We start from the raw sequence: 20,564 nt of genomic DNA, 5'->3' as shown, positions 1-20,564 counted from the left end.
TTGGGGTGTGTACCTACACAAACTCACTCTATCCAATCAGTGCTGCCATTTTCAGGGAACCAAATAGACCACTACTTCCTTGAATAGTCATGGTATAGTTGGCTGCTGACCCATGGGGAATCTGAGAAACTGGTCAGGAGACAAGCAAAGGTCAGGGCTGTCAGAGTTCATGCTAATGTGTGGAACAATCCAAAGGTCAGGGTAGGCGGCACAGGAACAGTATAATGAAAGGACACAGGTCAGGTACATGGGCAGGAAAATGAATTAAAGCCCTTTTACTGGCTCTTGCTAGCAAGAGAGACACCTAGCAAGATCTGTAGAGGCCAACAGAGATCAATTGAAGAGGCAAGAAAGTGGACATCCAGGCTTTTTTTTATACCTCCTGTCACCAAGCTACAGAAACCTGATGCTGATGAAGGTCGATACAGGTCGACGACCAAAAAGTCCTATTGTTTAGGATTAAGTGGTATATCTAAGATTATCATGCAATTATATATATATATTATTATATTCCTGGATTTCCTTTTGGAAGTGTAAATGAAATATGATATAATTGCATCTAATGTTTTGGAGTGCTGTGAACTTTTGAGTATACTGGCTGACAAGTCTTCCACAAGCACCCACAACCATATATAAGTGCAGACCTTGTTTTCTTTCAAGGCAAGAAAATAAGGTCAGCAGCATATCTATATAGGAGTGGTTGATTAGCAACTGGACACAGCCATGCAGCAGCTCGCAGGAGAAGTGTAACCCTAGCAGTGCTGAAGACAGTTACAATGAGTACAAGCCCTACTTCACACATAGGAAGCGTGTAATGTGTGATGCTCTAATTGAGTACATCTCTCTGGTTGCAGTGAATGGTCTAATTGAGAAAGTCAAGCAAGGCTGTTTGCCATGCTAAAAGTCCAAAGAAAGGAGGAAGTAGAGGAGGAGCCAGGACAGGAAGTAGAATACATGAAGTGACTTCAATATATTTAATATAGAAATCCATCCACCCATTTTATTTTAGAAAAAGATACATAAAATATTTATATGTAGACTGTTGATATCTGATTAAAAAAAAGTGATGGTAGTGTCCCTTTAAAGAAGCCCTCCCACATTTTTTATTCTGTGGCCTGTTAAAAATGTAATTGATGTAAACCTTAGTGAAGCTCATTTTCTTATTGGTGACGGTAGTTGTGAGTTAACCACTCCCTTCTGATCCTCAGATTTGTCATGTGACCGACACTGACTCTTCAACTGACACAACATCTTATGTGTGGACAGGAAGTCATTTTAATTATTCATTCCTATGAAAGCCTCAATGTCAGCCTTATAGAATTGAATAGAGAAACGGAGTTCCTGTCCACACATAAGACACTTTGTCAGTTAATGAGTCAATTGAAGAGGACCAAACAGGAGAGGATAACTCATGACTACAGTCAGAAGATTACCTTCACTACAGTTTACATCATGTACCTTTCTAATGGGAAAATAATTATTTTTTGTTGGCATGCTTCTTTAACACTTGAGTATTTTTAGAAGTATGTTACATCAGTGGATTCAAACAAGGAAGATCTTATACTTCTTTTTCTTTGTTCCACTCCTGGTGTTGGCTTACAAATACAAAACAAAAATTATATTTTCTTTTACATTTGACCATATAACAAAGCATAGTTGTTAAAACATATGCATTCTCCTCCTTTGTCTCATATGCCCCTACCACCTTTTGACTCCCTCAACTCCTTAGCGGAACAATGATGGGTTTAATGACTTTTCTTTTTTATCTGTTTTTCTCATAGAACTGGTGATATCTCCTGGCTAACAGGGAAAGGCTCGTAGTCAAGGATGGAACTATATCTCAGCGAATATGCATGTGGAATGGTGATGCTAAACATATTAACACTGTGATTGCTTCTGGACACTTCTTGATCCATATCCATCCTACTTTGGCTCAATGACAAGCATATGCTGAAGCCGTTCTATTCTTCAGTCTATGAAGGAAAAATTAATGCTGCAAATTTGATTCATCTTTGTTATTGAACCTAGCTGGGAAATTGAAACTGCATGTTGGCTGAGAACATCACTACTTTGGTTACTTTGATCTGAAGGTTTTCGCTGGTCACTTTAGTTCTCTACAATTCATGGATGGATGAATGAAATATTGGACCATTATGATTAGCCACCTATCTTTGCTGATTTTTATTAAATGTCAAGTGTCAAAAATCTTGTAAGATGTAGAGGTTGAAAAACGGTTTTAATCTGTAACATACCGGTATATTAATTTTATAATTTTAAAATGTTAAAATTTTTAAGCTGCTGTCCCAAATAATGCAATTTAGTTTTTTTTTTATATCCGTGAAAAATATTTACGACTTCATTATATTGTTCTTCCATTCAAGTAGGTTTAATAGAAAGTTTTAGTAACCAGATCTTGGTGACCAGGAATAGAAAGGTGTCCCATTGACCTTAGATAGTAATTCATTTTTCAATCCTTGGATACCCCAGATTTAGCTAGGCTTTCCTTAACAAAAGTCTAGCAAATATTATGTTCCATGCCCTACCTTGGAAATTCAGTTGTATTGCACAACCAGGTCACCCAGAGAAAGCACAACCCAGTCCACAATGGATCCACAGCTTGTTAGGCCTGTAGAAAGACCAAAGTAAGAAAGGAGGGATCCAGCATGTTGTATAAAATCCAAGTCTTTATTAGATAATTTCAGTAAAAACATATGTTCCTAGTAAAAGCTTCATATGCTTACATGTTCAAGCCATCTAGTACGGTCTTTGTCTAGTGCGGGTTAAGACCACACTAGATTGTTGAAACATGTAAATGCATAAAGCTTTTACTAGGAAGAGTATTTTTACTGAAATTATCTAATAAAGCCTTGGATTTTATACAACACGCTGGATCCTTCCTCTCCTAGTTTGGTATTTCTGCCTTCCTTGGAAATACCTGACCAAGAGGGAGTGGCTTATTGGTGCACCACCTGAAACCCAGGACCATGGCATCTGTCCCTGTGACACTCTATGCAGTGGACTTGAGTACAGCCACCTCTTTGTGTCATATTAAATGCTTATTACGCTGGACTGCTATACCAGGGAGGGCTGGCATCACTCCACTAATCCTATGTGTATCACTGCTAATATTCAGTGAAACTTCTCTGTCGTAATGCAAAGGTTAACCTTCTCTCTTGCTTTCTGTTCAGTTGCTGACTAAGGTGCCAATCAATCCTCCTATTTATTCTGGGCTGTTTGTTCCACCCCTTTGCCTGATATTTAGGTTCCTAGCTTGCTAGTGTTTCAGTGAAGGTGCGCTGATCTTTTTGTTTGCCCATATACCGTACCTCTGCCTGTTCATCAAATTTGATCATCCACTGCCTACCCTGACTATTGCCTGACTACCATATTGAACCATTGCTGCATACCCTAACCTTGAACCAGTTTCACAGATACACAAAAGCTCTGCCTACCCTGACCTCGGCCTGTTTCTTGACTACGAGTATTGCTCGTTCCCTTGATGTGTCGCTCAGGTGTCTATGATCCCAGTTGGTCAGCGGCCAACTACACTGAGACTATTCCAAGAGGTAGCGGCTTGGTGGGTAGGGACCCCTACAGTGAAGGCCAGATCCCTGCATAGCAGTTAAAGGATGAAAACCAGGGGATCACAAGGATGACATGGTTAGTTGGTACAGTGAGTCCTCACCCACTGCTCGTTAGAGTGCTTCTAGTCATTATAATCACTTAATAATGCCCTCTGCATGACCAATTTTATGTTCAGCCATTCTCATAGACAGTAGTATATATATAATATACCTTTTATAGGCAATCTGAATAATTGCTTTTTGAATGCATTAGCATAGCATAAAGGGAAGGACAATATAATAAAGCAATACAAATAAGCTACACAATAGATATTGCTACAACATTACTATATAGTGCACCCTTCATTCAATAAAATAAAAGTCAATTCTATTTTTACACACTTTGGGGGAGAGTTATCAAACTGGTGTAAAGTAGAACTGGTTTAGTTGCCCATAGCAACCAATCAGATTCCGCCTTTCATTTTCCAAAGGAGCTGTTAAAAATGAAAGGTGGAATCTGATTGGTTGATATGGGCAACTAAACAAGTTCTACTATATATATACTGTAAAATGTAATATATACAATTTGAAAAATATATTATTTCCTTTCATAAACATATATAATGTATATAGTTCCACCTCCCAGTCTGTAAAAAGTCGCCAAAACTGACATTATTGCTATTAGTTAAACAGATTGTAATTTATTGTCCTGGTTTAAAAGGAAATATATTGTATATGTATGTATTTACGGCAGAGGTGGGATAAAATTTATATTAGCCTATTGAACTGAAGAATTCATTTTTTACAGGGATTCTTTTTTTTTTTTTTTAACTATTGAGTATATGTTGTACTTCAGAGGAAAGATAATTTGGTCGATTAATTTTAAGGGAAACACAAGAAATTATTCCCAGTCTGGTCTGTAAAAGGATTATATGTACTTGTATAGTAATTTAGTGTATCATTCTTTTTTCTTCCTCGTCCTTTTAGGGGTTGTTCACTTCTTTACTATGGATGGGTTATCCTCAAGATAGGTATTAATAACCAATAGCCAAAAGTTATAAAGTTCAGTTTTTGGCCTATTATTTATTTGTTAAAATATAACTTTTATTATGGTCCTGTTTAAAATAAAATGTATTTTATTTTATTTTAAACAGGACCATAATAAAAGTTATATTTTAAGAAATAAATAATAGGCCAAAAACTGAACTTTATAACCTTTTGGCTATTGGTTATTAATATTTACAAATATGTTCTGGCCAAAAAGGGTCTTTGCTTATAAATCCTCAAGATAGGCCATCAATATGTGAATGACAGGAGTCCGATACCCAACACCCCAATCAGCTGTATCAGAGTAGCTCCAGAGGCAGCTCTGTCCATTGAGCAGAGGGTGGAGCGTGTAACGGCAGCACTGCTTCTATTCATTTCAGTGGGAGCAGGGGTGCAGTTATCAGCTCTGTCTAGTACACAATGGACAAAGCTGTGTAGCTCTGGTACCGACATCCGGTGCTGAAGGTATTCTGAAGCAGCTGATCAGGAAAGGCCATGAATATCTGATCAGCAGGGGCAGGGTTGCCAAACAGAATTTTTCTTTTTTCTGGTCAGCTTATCCTAAAATCATGGACAGTCAACATTTTTTATGGACAAATTGGAAAACCATAATGAATGATAAAGATTATAAGTAATACATGTCTATAGTTCAATATACTGATAAGAACTCATTACCAGCATTTACTGTGAGCTGTAAAATGATGATAATTACCGCCGAAATAATCTAGTAAAATACCACCAGCCTCAAAAAATTCTGAAACAATTTTTTTTTACAGACACTGGAAAAAAGTTGCCTATTTTTACAGATTGTCCATAAATTTCTGGAAGGTTGGCATCCCTGAGTGGGGTTCTGACCCTGCACACCCACTGATCAGATATTTATGGCCTTTGATATCGGATTGATAGACTATCAATATTAAAATCCCAGAATAGCTCGTTTAACTACAGTTGTAATGTAGAAAATGGTTAACTACACTGCAGTAAATTTCGATGCACATTTCATGATTAACATTCTGCCTTATGTAGAAAAAAAGGCCTTCCTTGTTTTTGACTATATCATTTCAATTGGTTCTTACATTTGGAATGTACATTATATGATGTCTGAATTTATTTTTTAAGTCCAATAAAATATTGCATTGACAACCATTGTGCATTACATTTTATCGTGTCTGATCTTTGTTTGGCATATGAACGGCCCAGATATTGTTACGAGCAAATGAGATTTCCTTGTTGCTTCATGTTCACCAATTTACTAGCATTATTGGGGTAATTGCCATGCCACTGCCATGCATCCATATGGGTTATGGCCTAACTCAGCCTGGTTAATTTTGGGTGGAGTTGTTGATTGCTTAGCCTTTACATGTCCAGGGTTTTTTCTCCTCTGGTTGCTGGGGATAACGTATGCCATGTGCATTTTTTTTCCAGATTCCATACCTACTTGGTCCTGGTTTTTCATGGTTGTCAGCATTGAAGTTTGCCTTTTTGCTGAGTTTTTTTTTTTTTCTTGGCCATTTTGATGGGTTGTATTTCAGAGCAGGGTCAGTTCAGTATTTTTTTTTTTAATCAAATCTTTTTTATTGATTTTCAATAAGATTTTATGCAAACACCCCGAAAAAGGGGAAAACATAAACCCTCCCTCCCTCCCCACACCTGGAGTCTCAAGTCCGCGGTTGTAAGAAAGTCCATAGGAGAGGCATCGATGATGGCTTCATGTTACTCCAAGAACCATAGTCCCAGAAGATCTTCAGGATAAGCCATTACTCGACTTCCCATTGGCTCTTCATTTTTCACATGCAAATCCAGCATCCACGCCAACTATCACCCCGTCGTGCTCACAGATCATCATGCGATACCTTTCCATCACCATTCAAAGCAACAATTCTACTACATTACACCACAACATTATAATGTGATATCCAAAGTGACCATATTCTTTCGAATTTCTTATTACTTCCTCGTTTTTGGTATACATAACTCTCCAGTCTCACTAGCATATGAATCTTATCCACTAAATTCTGGATAGCCGGGGGGACAGAGGCAATCCAGTGATACGCAATTAACTTCCTTGCCTGGTAAAGGATTCTTGTGATCGCTATTCTAAGCTCAGGGGTAGCAGGTATCAGTTTGGTATATCCCACAATACAGACTGTAGGAGTTAGATCAATAGTTATATCAAACACATTACATATTAAGCTCCCCACATCTGACCAATATCTTCGCAGCCTTGGGCAATTCCACATTAAGTGAACTAAATCGGCATTGTGCGCGCCACATCTAGGGCAAGTATCGTCCGTCCTATACCCATTTTGTGTAAGAGGACTGGAGTCCTGTACACTCTATGTAGTAATAGCAATTGTGAGACTCTGTGGGTCTCACTTACCGCTACCACCGGGAAGTCTTCTAATACCTCCTCCCATTGTTCCACTGTTAGATCAGTGACATCATGTTGCCATTTGGAATATAGCTGTAGCGGATGGGCCTTGTGTAACGCCTCCATTAAGCTCAGACAGAACGAGGAGATCACCCCTCTTGTATCCCCCTGGGAGGTAATATGAGTAATAATCGAATGTGAATCAGCAGAGACTATTTTCTCCTTACGGTCTTGTATTTGTATAGCATGCCGTACCTGAAGGTAGACATAAAATAACGTCTTAGGCAGTCCAAACTCCTGCTGTAACATATTAAAGGATTTAAGACAGTTATTCTCATATAGTTGACACATTCAATTAAGACCATAGACGTCCCATACTTTCACATTGGTTACCGTATTTAGCTCCTTGTACAGGTAATTAGGTCAGATCGGGGTAAGTTCTGCATACCCTTGGATTCTTACAATCTCTTTAGCTTTCCACCATACTGTGTGTATGGTGCGTAGGATACCGTATTGCCTACCCTTGTCATAAAAAAACTCCACCCTCCAAAGCTGCCATTACGTTCTTAGCATGGATAAGCTGCTGCACAACTCGCCCAGCAGTGTTCAGCCCATCTACTTCTCCCCATCCTCGAAGATGCTGTAATTGGGCCACTATATAATACATCCGTGGGTCGTGGACACTCAACCCCCCTGGGTTTTGGATCTACACAGCACCGCAAGTTTAATTCGGGGTGTTTTTTTCTTCCAGATGAGGTCTCGGAATATTGCATTAATAGAATGAAATATTCTTAAGGGGATCCAGGACGGGGAGTTATGTAAAATGTACAAGAGCTGTGGCATATGGACAATTTTTAACAAGTTGGTACGACCAATAAGTGACAATGGGAGTCTAATCCATACTTGGATTTTCCGTCTGAATTTATCCAGTAGCGGTAATAAATTCAAACTGATAAAATCTCGAGGATCTGCCGATACCTGTATGCCCAAATACTTAAAGGAGGGTACAATCTGCAAGCCCGCAGTAAAATTATGGTCTGTCTGTGTAGTATTTCCCAAAGGCATTAGCACTGACTTTGTCCAATTAATAGTCAAGCCAGAGAGACGCCCAAAATCATTAATGATTTGCATAGCTGCTGGTAGGGGGGAGGTCCAGTCATCAAGAAATAGCAAAAGGTCTTCCGCATAGAGAGCAACCTTTTCCGTTATTGACCCACAAGCAATACCCTTTACCGTTTCTGCCTTATGGAGAGCCTCTGCCAAAGGTTCCACCACGATTGCGAACAATAGCGGTGAAAGAGGGCACCCCTGTCTAGTCCCCCTGTGCAGTTCAAAGGAGTCAGAAAGATTGCCATTCCCTTGTATTCTAGCAGTAGGGCACGCATATAGTAACTGGACCCAATTAATAAACCCTGACCCAAATCCCATGTCCTTCAGTACAGTAATGAGGTATCGCCACTCCGACGCATGAATTTGGCCCACCTGAATATTCAGGTACAGTCGTCTAATATTCACCGCCGTTGACATGTTGGGTATGAATCCGGCTTGATCAGAGTGGATTACAGACTTAATCACAAGGTTCAAACGGTTAGCCAATACCTTCGCCAACAGTTTGATGACCACCTGCAATAGGGAAATGGGTCGGTAAGATTCTGCCTCTAGGACGTCTTTCCCCGGTTTTGGGATAACCACAATAATGGCCTCATTCATAGAAGCTGGCAGGGCCTTACTGGTATGAGCCTCTTTAAATACTTCTAACAACTGGGGCAGGAGTACTGAGGAATAGGTTTTATATACTTCAGCTGGTAGTCCATCACCCCCAGAAGCCTTATTATTGGACATGTCTCGCAGTGCTATTTCTAATTCCATAAGGGAAATGGGGGCGTCTAATTGAGATTGTTGGTCTTGTGTAAGAGTAGGGAGGTCAAGTGGGACCAGAAAGTTTTCTATCAGAGCCTCAGAGGCAGTAGTTTTGGAGGAGTATAAATTGGAGTAAAAGGAATACATGATCTCTATCACCTGCTCCAGGGAGGTGCATATCGACCCATCTGAATTACGCAGAGCTGGTATAAAGCTGGACTGATGTTGGGCCTTAGTTAAGAGAGCTAGCAATCGCCCTGTCTTTTCTCCCTCCTCAAAGTACCGCTGTTTTTGAAAGAATCTCCTATTCTGCGCATTCACCAATAATCGATCATTCAGCACCTTTTGGGCCTCATTCCACTTATTCTCAGAATCTACAGCTGGACTTAATATAAACTCAGCTTCAGTTTCCGCTACTTCTTGCGTCAGCCTCCTCACCTTTTCTCTAGTCTCCTTTTTCCTCCCATTAACCCTCGCTATAAGAATACCTCGAAGAAAGGCTTTCAGCGCGTCCCAAACAATCATCCGCGAAACAGTAGGTAAATTAAAAGTGAAAAATTCTGCCAATTGTTGCTTAACATCTGCTACATCCACTAGTATATGCAGCCAATTTGGGTTAAATTTCCAACACCTGTCTCCCTGCTGCAAGGCAATGATTGTCAGTAACGGAGAATGATCAGACAGCCTCCTAGGGAGGTAAGCAATGTCTCGTACAAAACGGCCCATAGTCTCATTTCCTAGCGCCAAATCAATTCTAGATAATGAGCCATACGAACTAGAGTGACAAGAATATTGTCGCACATCCGAATTTCTCATTCTCCAGAAGTCAAAGAGCGCCGCCTCCTGTATTAAGCGCGTAAAGGGAGTAATACCCTCACTTATCACATTAGAGGTCTGGTTGAGCTTGTCTAATTTCTGACAGGGAACAGTATTAAAGTCACCAAAAAGTAGAGTGGGAACCTGTGGCAAGTCCGCAATAAAGGAGATCACCTTCCTTATCAGCGATGCTGAATAGGGCGGAAGGATATAGATCTCTATAAGAACGCATTCGACATTAAATAAAGTGCAGTGCAGGTATACATATCTCCCTTCCTCATCAATTCTTTTGGTGATGCAGGTAAATGGAATATTTTTATGAACCAGAATGCTCACTCCCCTGGCGTATGACGAATACGTGGAGTGGAAGCTATGTCCAGCCCAGAAAGGAGTGAGCAAGTGAGTGTCAGAGGAGAGCAAGTGAGTTTCCTGCAAACAACATATTAAAGGCTGGTGCTGTCGGACCTTGTCTAAAACTGCTTTTCTGTTGTTGGCGTCCTTAATCCCTCTCACATTCCAGCTCAGAAGATTTACGGAGCTAGCCATGGTCATCAAACATCAGCAAGTGACTAATTAAAGCGTACCTCTTAGGAGCCCAATTTTCCCTAACCGTGACCCTTGGAACCCTCCCTATCCCCATCCCATGTAAACAATTGTAACTAAAGGACGGACACCGGCCGTACCAACAGGTCCCCGCAAAAACTCCCATGACAGGACCGCGGGATCAGTAATCAAAACCCGTCAGCACTACCGGGCCTTGCCCCGTAGTTGACTACCCCGTGAGGGGAGTGGTAGTAAAATACAAATGGTAAAACTTTTAAACCATGTAACACAGAATAGAATCTGCAATCATTGGGGCCTGTAGAGTCCTTGGACCCACCGCTATCACCCCCTCGGACTATGCAATTTCAATATAATCTCAAACCTAGTCATATTATATAACTACTATGGATCCCTAATCTTTTTTTTAGAAAGGGAGAACAGTGCTTTAAAAACGGAAACTCTAGTGCATATCTAGCCATCTCATTGCTTCTCTTTTGTCTTCAAAAAATGTGGTAGTCCCTAAGGCAACTACTCTCAATTTTGCCGGATAAAGCATAGAGTTTTATATCCAGGAATTTCGCCCTTCTTTTCTGGACATCAAGAGAATAGTCAGGAAAGAGTGACACCTTCTGGCCGTTAATAGACATTGCAGGCATTTCACGAGCTTTTCTGAGAATAATGTCCCGGTCTTTATAATGGAGTATTTTCATGAGCACTGGTCTGGGTCGGGCACCCGGTGGTAGGGGCCGGGTCGGAACCTGATGAGCTCTTTCCACTGCGAAAAGCGGAGTGAGGGATTCTGTTCCGAATTGCTCTTTAATCCAATTTTCAAAGAAATCAGTAGGGTTCGGCCGTTCTACTTTTTCCGGTACTCCCACAATACGCACATTATTTCTGTGTAGACGATTTTCCAAGTCGTCCTATTTGGCCGCAATAACATCTAGCTTACGGGTATGTTCACTCGTTTCCCTTCTGAGAGGTGGTATGGCGTCCTCCAGATCCCCCATGCGACCTTCTAAAGCAGTAGTACGTTCCGCCAACGGTTTTAAATCATGGCACACTATAGACACGTCCTCTTTAATAGTACCCACTTGCATTGTGAGAGCGGTTAAGGACTTACTGCATTTAGTGATGGCTCGCAGGACGTCCTTAAGAGTAGGTTCTTCTGGCTCTGGGTCTGCATCCATCTCAGCTCTGTCTTTATAACTTAGCAAGGATTCACTTGTGTCAGAGACATGCCTGGCAGCAGTCCCTTCAGCGGAATCTTCTTCCTCTGAATCAGTGGGAGGATGTTGCCTGTTGCCACCCCTATTCTTTGCTGCATTACGGGCATACTTGCCCAGCTTAGCTGCTGCTTCCCGCTGAACCTCCCCAGCGCGCTCTCAGCGTGTCAGATCCGGCGCCATCTTGGATATCCCTGTCGGCGCTTTTGGCTTCTCTCCAGCCGGTCATTTCTCCTCCTGCTGCAATATCACAGGTACCGGAGGACTCGGGGCACCGTTAGGCAGACTTTGGGGATCCAAATATAGTAACTGGGGTGGTTTGTCAGGATAAACTGCCGAGGAGGTGCGGGAGCTCACCGGACCTGCGGCCGCTCACATGCTTGGCTGGCCACGCCCCCCCAGTTCAGTATATTTTTATTTCCTTCACTGTCATTCATCCCCTGCCAACCATCTTCCATCCACTCCATTGCCAGACTCCCATCTCCTCCGTCCATGGTTTTCATTCAGTTTCTGTCATCTATTGATGAGTTTATTTCAGTACACTATTGTCTGCCAGTGTTGCTATGTGCTTCATATATGTTTCTTGCGCCCATCCAATAGTTGTGCATTTCAGCCCTACTGTAAGTCCTTCCAGTATCTGACTTCCAAGAGACTTGGGAAAGGCGACTGCTATAGGTGAAGTCTAGTTCTGTGGTCTTGTGAACAGCAGCATCATTACAGATATATTGGTTAAGAAATCCCTGACATATCTACATTTCTGAACATGAACTGTGAGCATTTTGTGTTACATTACAACACACTGTATAACACCACTACCTTCAATATAATAGAAACACTCAAAGACATTTTAAATACCTAAAAGCACAATTTTGGAATGTGTTGCATCCCATAGCCTCATACTCCATATTATTCCCAAAATTGTTCAGACTAAGAGGGCCTTAAAAAGTAAGATGACATTGTGGAGTAGACAAAATGACTTTTAAATGTGTGTAACAGGAAAGAGTTGGGGCATTATGACCTTGTGCTATTGGAACATCATCAGTATACAACATTTGCACCATTATACAACTGTGTAAAAGAGATGTGAATGAAACAGACATCAGATTTCATAAGGGTTTTCCCATCTCAGACATTTAAAGTATATCCTTATTCATATGCCATAAATATCTGAGATTGGGAAACCTATAGAGGAACTCCAGTTCTATGGATGACAAAATTCCTAGTGCTGGGACAAAACATAAACCATTCCCCCCCCATCTTCCCCCATCTCACCTTCACATCACCATACATCAATAGGAATGTGCACTGCATAGACAGCCTTACATTATGGGGATCTCATAATGCAGTACGCAGCCCTGCAGGGAATTGCGATGGTGAGGTCACGGTTATTAGGCAAACGAGGGTTGCTCTGGGTTACTCACAGTTTATAGGAAGACCCTGGGCAGGCGTACAGCAGTGATGGAGAGGCTGGCACAGAAGTCCTCTGGGGCACTCTCTGTATATAGGGACCCGGCCGGTGGTAGGTGAGGTGCCCTGGGTGTTGCAGGTTTAATGTGCCGGTGGCAAGATCCCTTTAAGTTCGTGACGCCAGTGCCGGTAACGGTGGCACACCGATTGATAATAGTAATAAGTGAGGTACACAGTTTGCAGTGAACCAAAACTTTTGTTTACTGAAGCAATTAACTATTTACAGTTCTTTAGGTTCAGTTCCATATGACAGAAGCAGTCTCAAGCAGGCTTATATAAAAATGTCAGGCACAATGGTCTTGCAAGATACAGAGAGGGTAAACACACTTACAGAACAGGCTGCACTTTTCCTCAGAAATCCTGTGCACTATTCCTCAGAAATCCTGTCTGTCTTGATCCCAAGGCCCGTATGCCCTATGGTTGGCTTTATCCTTGGTTAGGGAAACTTCCTCAGGTATATATCCTTGTAGTATTTTAGGCTTGTTTAAAAGGCAGAAGTTAACTTATAGGGGAGCCACTTCCAAAAGGTGGCACTTTCTCTGGGAGAAAACTTTTTGCAATACCCCCTTTGGGGTGGGGGGGGGGGGGGAAATAATGTTATATTTATAGAAGTTTTCTGAGATTCTGATATTGATAATCTATCCCTAGGGTAGGTCATCAATATCAGATCAGCGGGCGTCCATCACCTGGGAATACAGCTGTTTGAGGAGTCGGTGGCACTTGCAGCTTATCAAACACAGCGCCGTCCATTGGATAGTGCCTGGTATTACAGCTCACTTGAATGGGACTGAGCTGCATCTAGGCCATGTGACTGATGAACGTAATGTCATTGGCCTAGGAAGAGGCTGTGGCACTGACCGAAGTGCTGCCCCCTCTTTAAACAGCTGATTGGCAGGGTATTGGGAGTCAGACCCCCGCCAATCTGATATTGATGACCTATCCTTGGGATAGGCCAAAAATATCAAAATCTTGGACAACCTCTTTAATTACTAAGGAAAAATATGTAATAATACTTAGTATGAACTTTTTGTCGACTATTATTTATTAACAATCACACGTTTGTGAAGTTGAAGAGAAATCGCATATTTTTGTAATGTGTAACTAAGACAAACAATGCATTTAAATAGACCTTGACAAAGAGTCTTATTCCATCTGAGAATATCTGATTGTGGAACACCTGCCTGGTTTAATGACAATCACGTGGTACATGCTGTGTTCCAATGTGAAGAAACACCCCTGCTGACATAATGGTTCATTCTTACTATATGAACCGACAAACTCTTAATTTCTATTTTACTCAGTGACATCTAGGAAGATGGATCTTAAGGCAGTCCTGTGCGTTCTCGCTGTCTCTCTTTGCGTCAATGCAAATGACAAATCTGACACAGTAGAAAGGGTACTCATTGAAGACACTGAACTAGCCAGAGGCACTGTTATAGTAAGTATATAATATTTAGCAGATTTTATAATTTTGACTTTATATTTATGCATCTAAAGTAAGGCAGATTTGAATATTAATTAATAGTCTTACATTGTTTGTGTAGTCCGAGATAAGATTAACCTCAGAAGTAAATTATACATGGAAGGTCTATAGACTCATCACTGTAAAGGCTCCTTTACACAAGTCAATGATAAGGCAATTATCAGGAAGGAGCGGCACTTGGAACGCTTGATACTTGGTACTGCCCTGGGTAAAAGCATTGTTGATGTGGTCACCTAAATCAGTGTTTCCCAACCAGTGTGCCTCCAGCTGTTGCAAAACTACAACTCCCAGCATGCCCGCACAGACAAAGGCTGTCCGGGCATGCTGCGAGTTGTAGTTTTGCAACAGTTGGAGGCACACTGGTTGGGAAACACTGACCTAAATCATTGTCTCTGGGCAGTAGATCTGCTGCCCAGAAACAGCGATTCTCTATGAGGACAAGCAATTGCAGTAGCGATCTCTAGTCTCCATACAGAGAAGATGATTGCTGCATGTAAATACAGGTCTCACATCCTGGGTCCAGAAGGCAATTATTAGGAACAAACGGTTCTGACAATTGCCTGCTGAGTTAACCTGTGTAGAGGGGCATTTAGTGAAATACAGTAAGAAATCCTTTACAGTTTTTTTTTTTTTTAAAGAGCACCAATTGATGATATGCAGTGATAAGTTGTAACAATCAAAATTCATGCATTTCGATAATCAATGAACGACAAACGAGGAAATTCTCAATTCTGCAATTGCCGCTAGGAAATGTTTTTACTCAATATATGGATTTTTAAAACCATAATCTCTCCATATAAAAAAAACCTTGGATAGACTATGGATTTTGGGGGTCATCATCCAAATTATGGAAATAAAGCCAATCAGACAGAATTAAGAATGGAGATGAGTCGAGAGGTGTTATCCTGTTATTCTGAGATTCGATTACTGACATCCTTGAATTTCTAGACCCCTGACTATTAGCAATGACAGCAGTGCTAGTAGAGTGGTATAGCACTTAATCTCCTGTTGCCTCCACTCCACTTCTCCTGCTGCCTCCACTCCACTTCTCCTGCTGCCTCCACTCCACTTCTCCTGCTGCCTTCCTGAAAAGTGGCAGTACACATTAGATAGGTTGGTTGTTAGATGAACAGCAGTTGAACAAGCATTTGGTGGACAGTCATTTCATAGACATGGCCAAAAAATATTTTAGTCCATATTGGCCGTAACAGTTTTTCACTGTCCATATACCTTCAATGAAATCTGGGCGATAGACTAAAGTTCTTTCTGGGGACATTCTTTCCCACCACGCAGCAAAAAAAATACTTTTCGTCTGATACTGGGCAAAAAACATTTGTCCTATACTAAATCGAGTGTGCGGATTACAAATCCGAAGTCAGAATTGTTGTAACACATCACAAAATTTTGCTATGCGTAAGTATGCCTAAATGAATTAAGCACTTGGAAAGCATTGAATAATTTTGAATAGAACGAGTTTTACTCCAACAATTACCTGATCTACATCAAAGTTTGCGTAGTAAACAGTGTATGAAAAGGTAATGGAATAACAACATTTCAAAAAGTCTAGTTTTTCAGTTTAAAAGTCTTACTTGACCAAGACCCATTACTGTTAAAAGGTTGAGGCATCTGCTTTTGCGTTTGTGAACGGTCATATTTTCCCATTGCAAAAACCAGCAGTAGTCCCCCATCATGTTGGGATTCCAGCGGCCTTGATACCTGTTCTCCATTGTAGAAATATCTTTATGGAACCGCTCTCCATGTTCGTCACTTACGTGTCCCAAATTGGGTGGGAAAAAGTCAAGATGGGAATGTAAGAACTGCACTTTCAATAACATTCGGCAGTCAAGTTGTTCATATGCTGTAAGCATGTTGTCTACTAATTCAGCATAGTTTGCAGTTCGTCAGGGGTGTTGCTAGGGTCTCAAAAGATCTGGGGCACAAGCCCCAATAAATATGTTGCCCCCCCACCCCTGCACTTTGCTGTACTTGCTATACAGCAGCACTTACCTGTCACATCCAGGGCCTCCAGGTGACGTCTCCTCTCTGTCATCATCTTCTCTGTAGATCTTCTCTCTCATCATCTTCTCCACTCGGTCTGGACAACTTCTCAGCCGCCTCGTCTCTGCAGAGTGTGACACATAGACATCTTAGCTTCCTCACATTCTATCATTATCCCCCAACTGGAGTCCCAAGTGTTATCCTGCTGCTTGCTGTGCCCCCCCCAGGGGTGTAGCTATAGGGGGTGCAGAGGTAGCAGTCGCTACCGGGCCTAGGAGCCTGAAGGGGCCCAAAGACACTTGTGCCGCATAAGAAGACACACAAAGCACTGAGAGAAGGGGGGTCCAAGCTGAACTCTTGCACCGGGGCCCATGAGCCTTTAGTTATGCCCCTGCTCCCCCCCCCAATACCCCCAAATACTATCCTGAAGAAACATTACTGCCCCCCATAGTAATAGTGCTCCTCATAGTCCCACCAATAGTAATTCCCTTCTAGAATGCCCTCATTAGTAATACTGCCCCAACCGTGATAATGCTCCTCAACAATGCCCCCATTATTACACTGCGTGCAGAATTATTAGGCAAATGAGTATTTTGACCACATCATCCTCTTTATGCATGTTGTCTTACTCCAAGCTGTATAGGCTCGAAAGCCTACTACCAATTAAGCATATTAGGTGATGTGCATCTCTGTAATGAGAAGGGGTGTGGTCTAATGACATCAACACCCTATATCAGGTGTGCATAATTATTAGGCAACTTCCTTTCCTTTGGCAAAATGGGTCAAAAGAAGGACTTGACAGGCTCAGAAAAGTCAAAAATAGTGAGATATCTTGCAGAGGGATGCAGCACTCTTAAAATTGCAAAGCTTCTGAAGCGTGATCATCGAACAATCAAGCGTTTCATTCAAAATAGTCAACAGGGTCGCAAGAAGCGTGTGGAAAAACCAAGGTGCAAAATAACTGCCCATGAACTGAGAAAAGTCAAGCGTGCAGCTGCCAAGATGCCACTTGCCACCAGTTTGGCCATATTTCAGAGCTGCAACATCACTGGAGTGCCCAAAAGCACAAGGTGTGCAATACTCAGAGACATGGCCAAGGTAAGAAAGGCTGAAAGACGACCACCACTGAACAAGACACACAAGCTGAAACGTCAAGACTGGGCCAAGAAATATCTCAAGACTGATTTTTCTAAGGTTTTATGGACTGATGAAATGAGAGTGAGTCTTGATGGGCCAGATGGATGGGCCCGTGGCTGGATTGGTAAAGGGCAGAGAGCTCCAGTCCGACTCAGACGCCAGCAAGGTGGAGGTGGAGTACTGGTTTGGGCTGGTATCATCAAAGATGAGCTTGTGGGGCCTTTTCGGGTTGAGGATGGAGTCAAGCTCAACTCCCAGTCCTACTGCCAGTTTCTGGAAGACACCTTCTTCAAGCAGTGGTACAGGAAGAAGTCTGCATCCTTCAAGAAAAACATGATTTTCATGCAGGACAATGCTCCATCACACACGTCCAAGTACTCCACAGCGTGGCTGGCAAGAAAGGGTATAAAAGAAGAAAATCTAATGACATGGCCTCCTTGTTCACCTGATCTGAACCCCATTGAGAACCTGTGGTCCATCATCAAATGTGAGATTTACAAGGAGGGAAAACAGTACACCTCTCTGAACAGTGTCTGGGAGGCTGTGGTTGCTGCTGCACGCAATGTTAATGGTGAACAGATCAAAACACTGACAGAATCCATGGATGGCAGGCTTTTGAGTGTCCTTGCAAAGAAAGGTGGCTATATTGGTCACTGATTTGTTTTTGTTTTGTTTTTGAATGTCAGAAATGTATATTTGTGAATGTTGAGATGTTATATTGGTTTCACTGGTAAAAATAAATAATTGAAATGGGTATATATTTGCTTTTTGTTAAGTTGCCTAATAATTATGCACAGTAATAGTCACCTGCACACACAGATATCCACCTAAAATAGCTAAAACTAAAAACAAACTAAAAACTACTTCCAAAAATATTCAGCTTTGATATTAATGAGTTTTTTGGGTTCATTGAGAACATGGTTGTTCAATAATAAAATTAATCCTCAAAAATACAACTTGCCTAATAATTCTGCACTCCCTGTAGAAGAGCCCTCCCATATTAATAATACCCTCACAGAGTCCCCAGTAGAAATAAGGCCCCCTATTGTTCCCCCAGTGGTAATAAAGCTCCCTACAGACCCCTCAGTAGTAATAAGGACCCCCATAGTGCGCTTAGTAGAAATAAGGCGGATCTATAAGACCCTGCTATAGAGCCCCCAGTAGTAATAAGACCGCCTATAATGTCCCGTGGATCTGCAGTGCCCCCTGCAGTTATAATCCTCCCTCCACCATACAGTCCCATGTAAATAACATCACCTCCTCCCCAGCCGCCTCCAACGCACAATCCCATGTAAACATCACCCCCTAAGGCTACTTTCACACTTGCGTTCGTGCGGATCTGTCCTGTACTTGTAAAGGACGAATCAGCACCGATAATACAAAAGAATGCATCCGTTCAGGACCGAATCGTTTGTATTAGATTTGAATTTCTAAGTCCCAATACGGATCCGTCCTGACTTACATTGAAAGTCAATGGGGGACAGATCCGTTTACAATTGCACCATTTTGTGTCAATGCAAAGGGATCCGTCCCCATTGACTTACATTGTAAGTCAGGACGGATCCGCTTGGCTCCGCAAGGCCATGCGGACACAAAAACGCTGCTTCCAAAACGGAACGGGTGGCCGTACAGAGCCGAACGAATGCATTCTGAATGGATCCGCATCCATTCAGAATGCATTGGGGTTAAACTGATGCATTTGGGGCTGCTTGTGAGAGCCTTGAAACGGATCTCACAAGCGGATCCCCAAACGCAAGTGTCACCGTAGCCTAAACATTAAGTCCCATGTACATAAACATCATTCCCTCCCACCATCCACTTTCAACATACAGTCCCATGTAAATAACATCACTCCCTCCCCCAGCCACCTCAAGCACACAGTTCCATGCCAATAACATCCCTCCCTTCAGCCCTAACATACATCCCAGTTAAATAACTACAACTCCCAGCATTGCTCTGCCTCTCCCTTCACTTACCTCTCCTCATGTACAGACATCAGCATTAGGCTCCTTCTCCTCTTCACTCCGGTCCAATCCTGCACTGGTCCCATGATGGTGACATCATCCAGGTCATCCTATCACAGCCTGTTTTGCTGATCACATGACCTGTGATGTCACCACAGGTCCTTCCGCTCTTCCCAGTGTATTAGATTCAATTGTATTGCCGTTCTGTGTACGGCAATACAGTTGTATCTAGCAGGCAGGCAGGACATTCGGGGCATGGGACAAAACATCCGGGGCCCAGGCCCGGATGTTTTAACCTAGCGACGCCCCTGCAGCTTGTCTTTTCCCAAGGAAGTTCTGCACTACTAAGGCTACTTTCACACCTGCGTTCAGGTGTCCGCTCGTGAGCTCCGTTTGAAGGGGCTCACGAGCGGTCCTGAACGCAGCCGTCCGGCCCCAATGCATTCTCAGTGGAGGCGGATCCACTGAGAATGCATCCGCCTGCCAGCGCTCAGCCTCCGCTCCGCTCAGTGAGCGGACACCTGAACGCTGCTTGCAGCGTTCGGGTGTCCGCCTGGCCGTGCGGAGGCGAGCGGATCCGTCCAGACTTATAATGGAAGTCAATGGGGACGGATCCGCTTGAAGATGACACTATATGGCTCAATCTTCAAGCGGATCCGTCCCCCATTGACTTTCAATGTAAAGTCTGAACGGATCCGCTCAGGCTACTTTCACACTTAGAAATTTTTCTAAGTTATAATGCAGACGGATCCGTTCTGAACGGATGCAAACGTCTGCATTATAGGAGCGGATCGAGTCTGATGAAACATCAGACGGACCCGCTCCGAATGCTAGTGTGAAAGTAGCCTAAAACAAATGCATCCCAAGCTGCAAGACGCTCTCGCTTTGTCAGATTCTTGCGCTGATCATAAGTAGTGTATTTGCCACATATGTAGCAGAAATTGTCTGGATCGTTAACACATTTGCTTTTATCACTTTATCAAAATCTGTCCAGCTTGCCTTATATACTTACTGCTGACATCAGCCTGAGTGCGTCCGAACAGGTCTGGACATGTCCATTGGAATATCTCCAATATAATGCATTAATATTAT

At 42.3% G+C, this 20,564-nt stretch overlaps 1 protein-coding gene across 1 annotated transcript in view; it reads left to right on the top strand.

Moving 5' to 3' along the window:
* The window catches only part of LOC120990756 (apoptosis-inducing factor 3-like), a 101,316-nt gene extending 99,446 nt beyond the window's left edge, over positions 1–1,870 (top strand). The window contains 1 exon segment of the mRNA XM_040419658.1: positions 1,782–1,870. Coding sequence (XP_040275592.1) covers positions 1,782–1,821 — 40 coding nt within the window. The 3' untranslated portion in view covers positions 1,822–1,870.
* Positions 1,871–20,564: the final 18,694 nt, after the last annotated feature.

Source organism: Bufo bufo, chromosome 2 (assembly GCF_905171765.1).
Source record: "Bufo bufo chromosome 2, aBufBuf1.1, whole genome shotgun sequence".
Classification (NCBI taxonomy): domain Eukaryota; kingdom Metazoa; phylum Chordata; class Amphibia; order Anura; family Bufonidae; genus Bufo; species Bufo bufo.
This window is presented reverse-complemented; position numbering and strand designations above follow the sequence as displayed.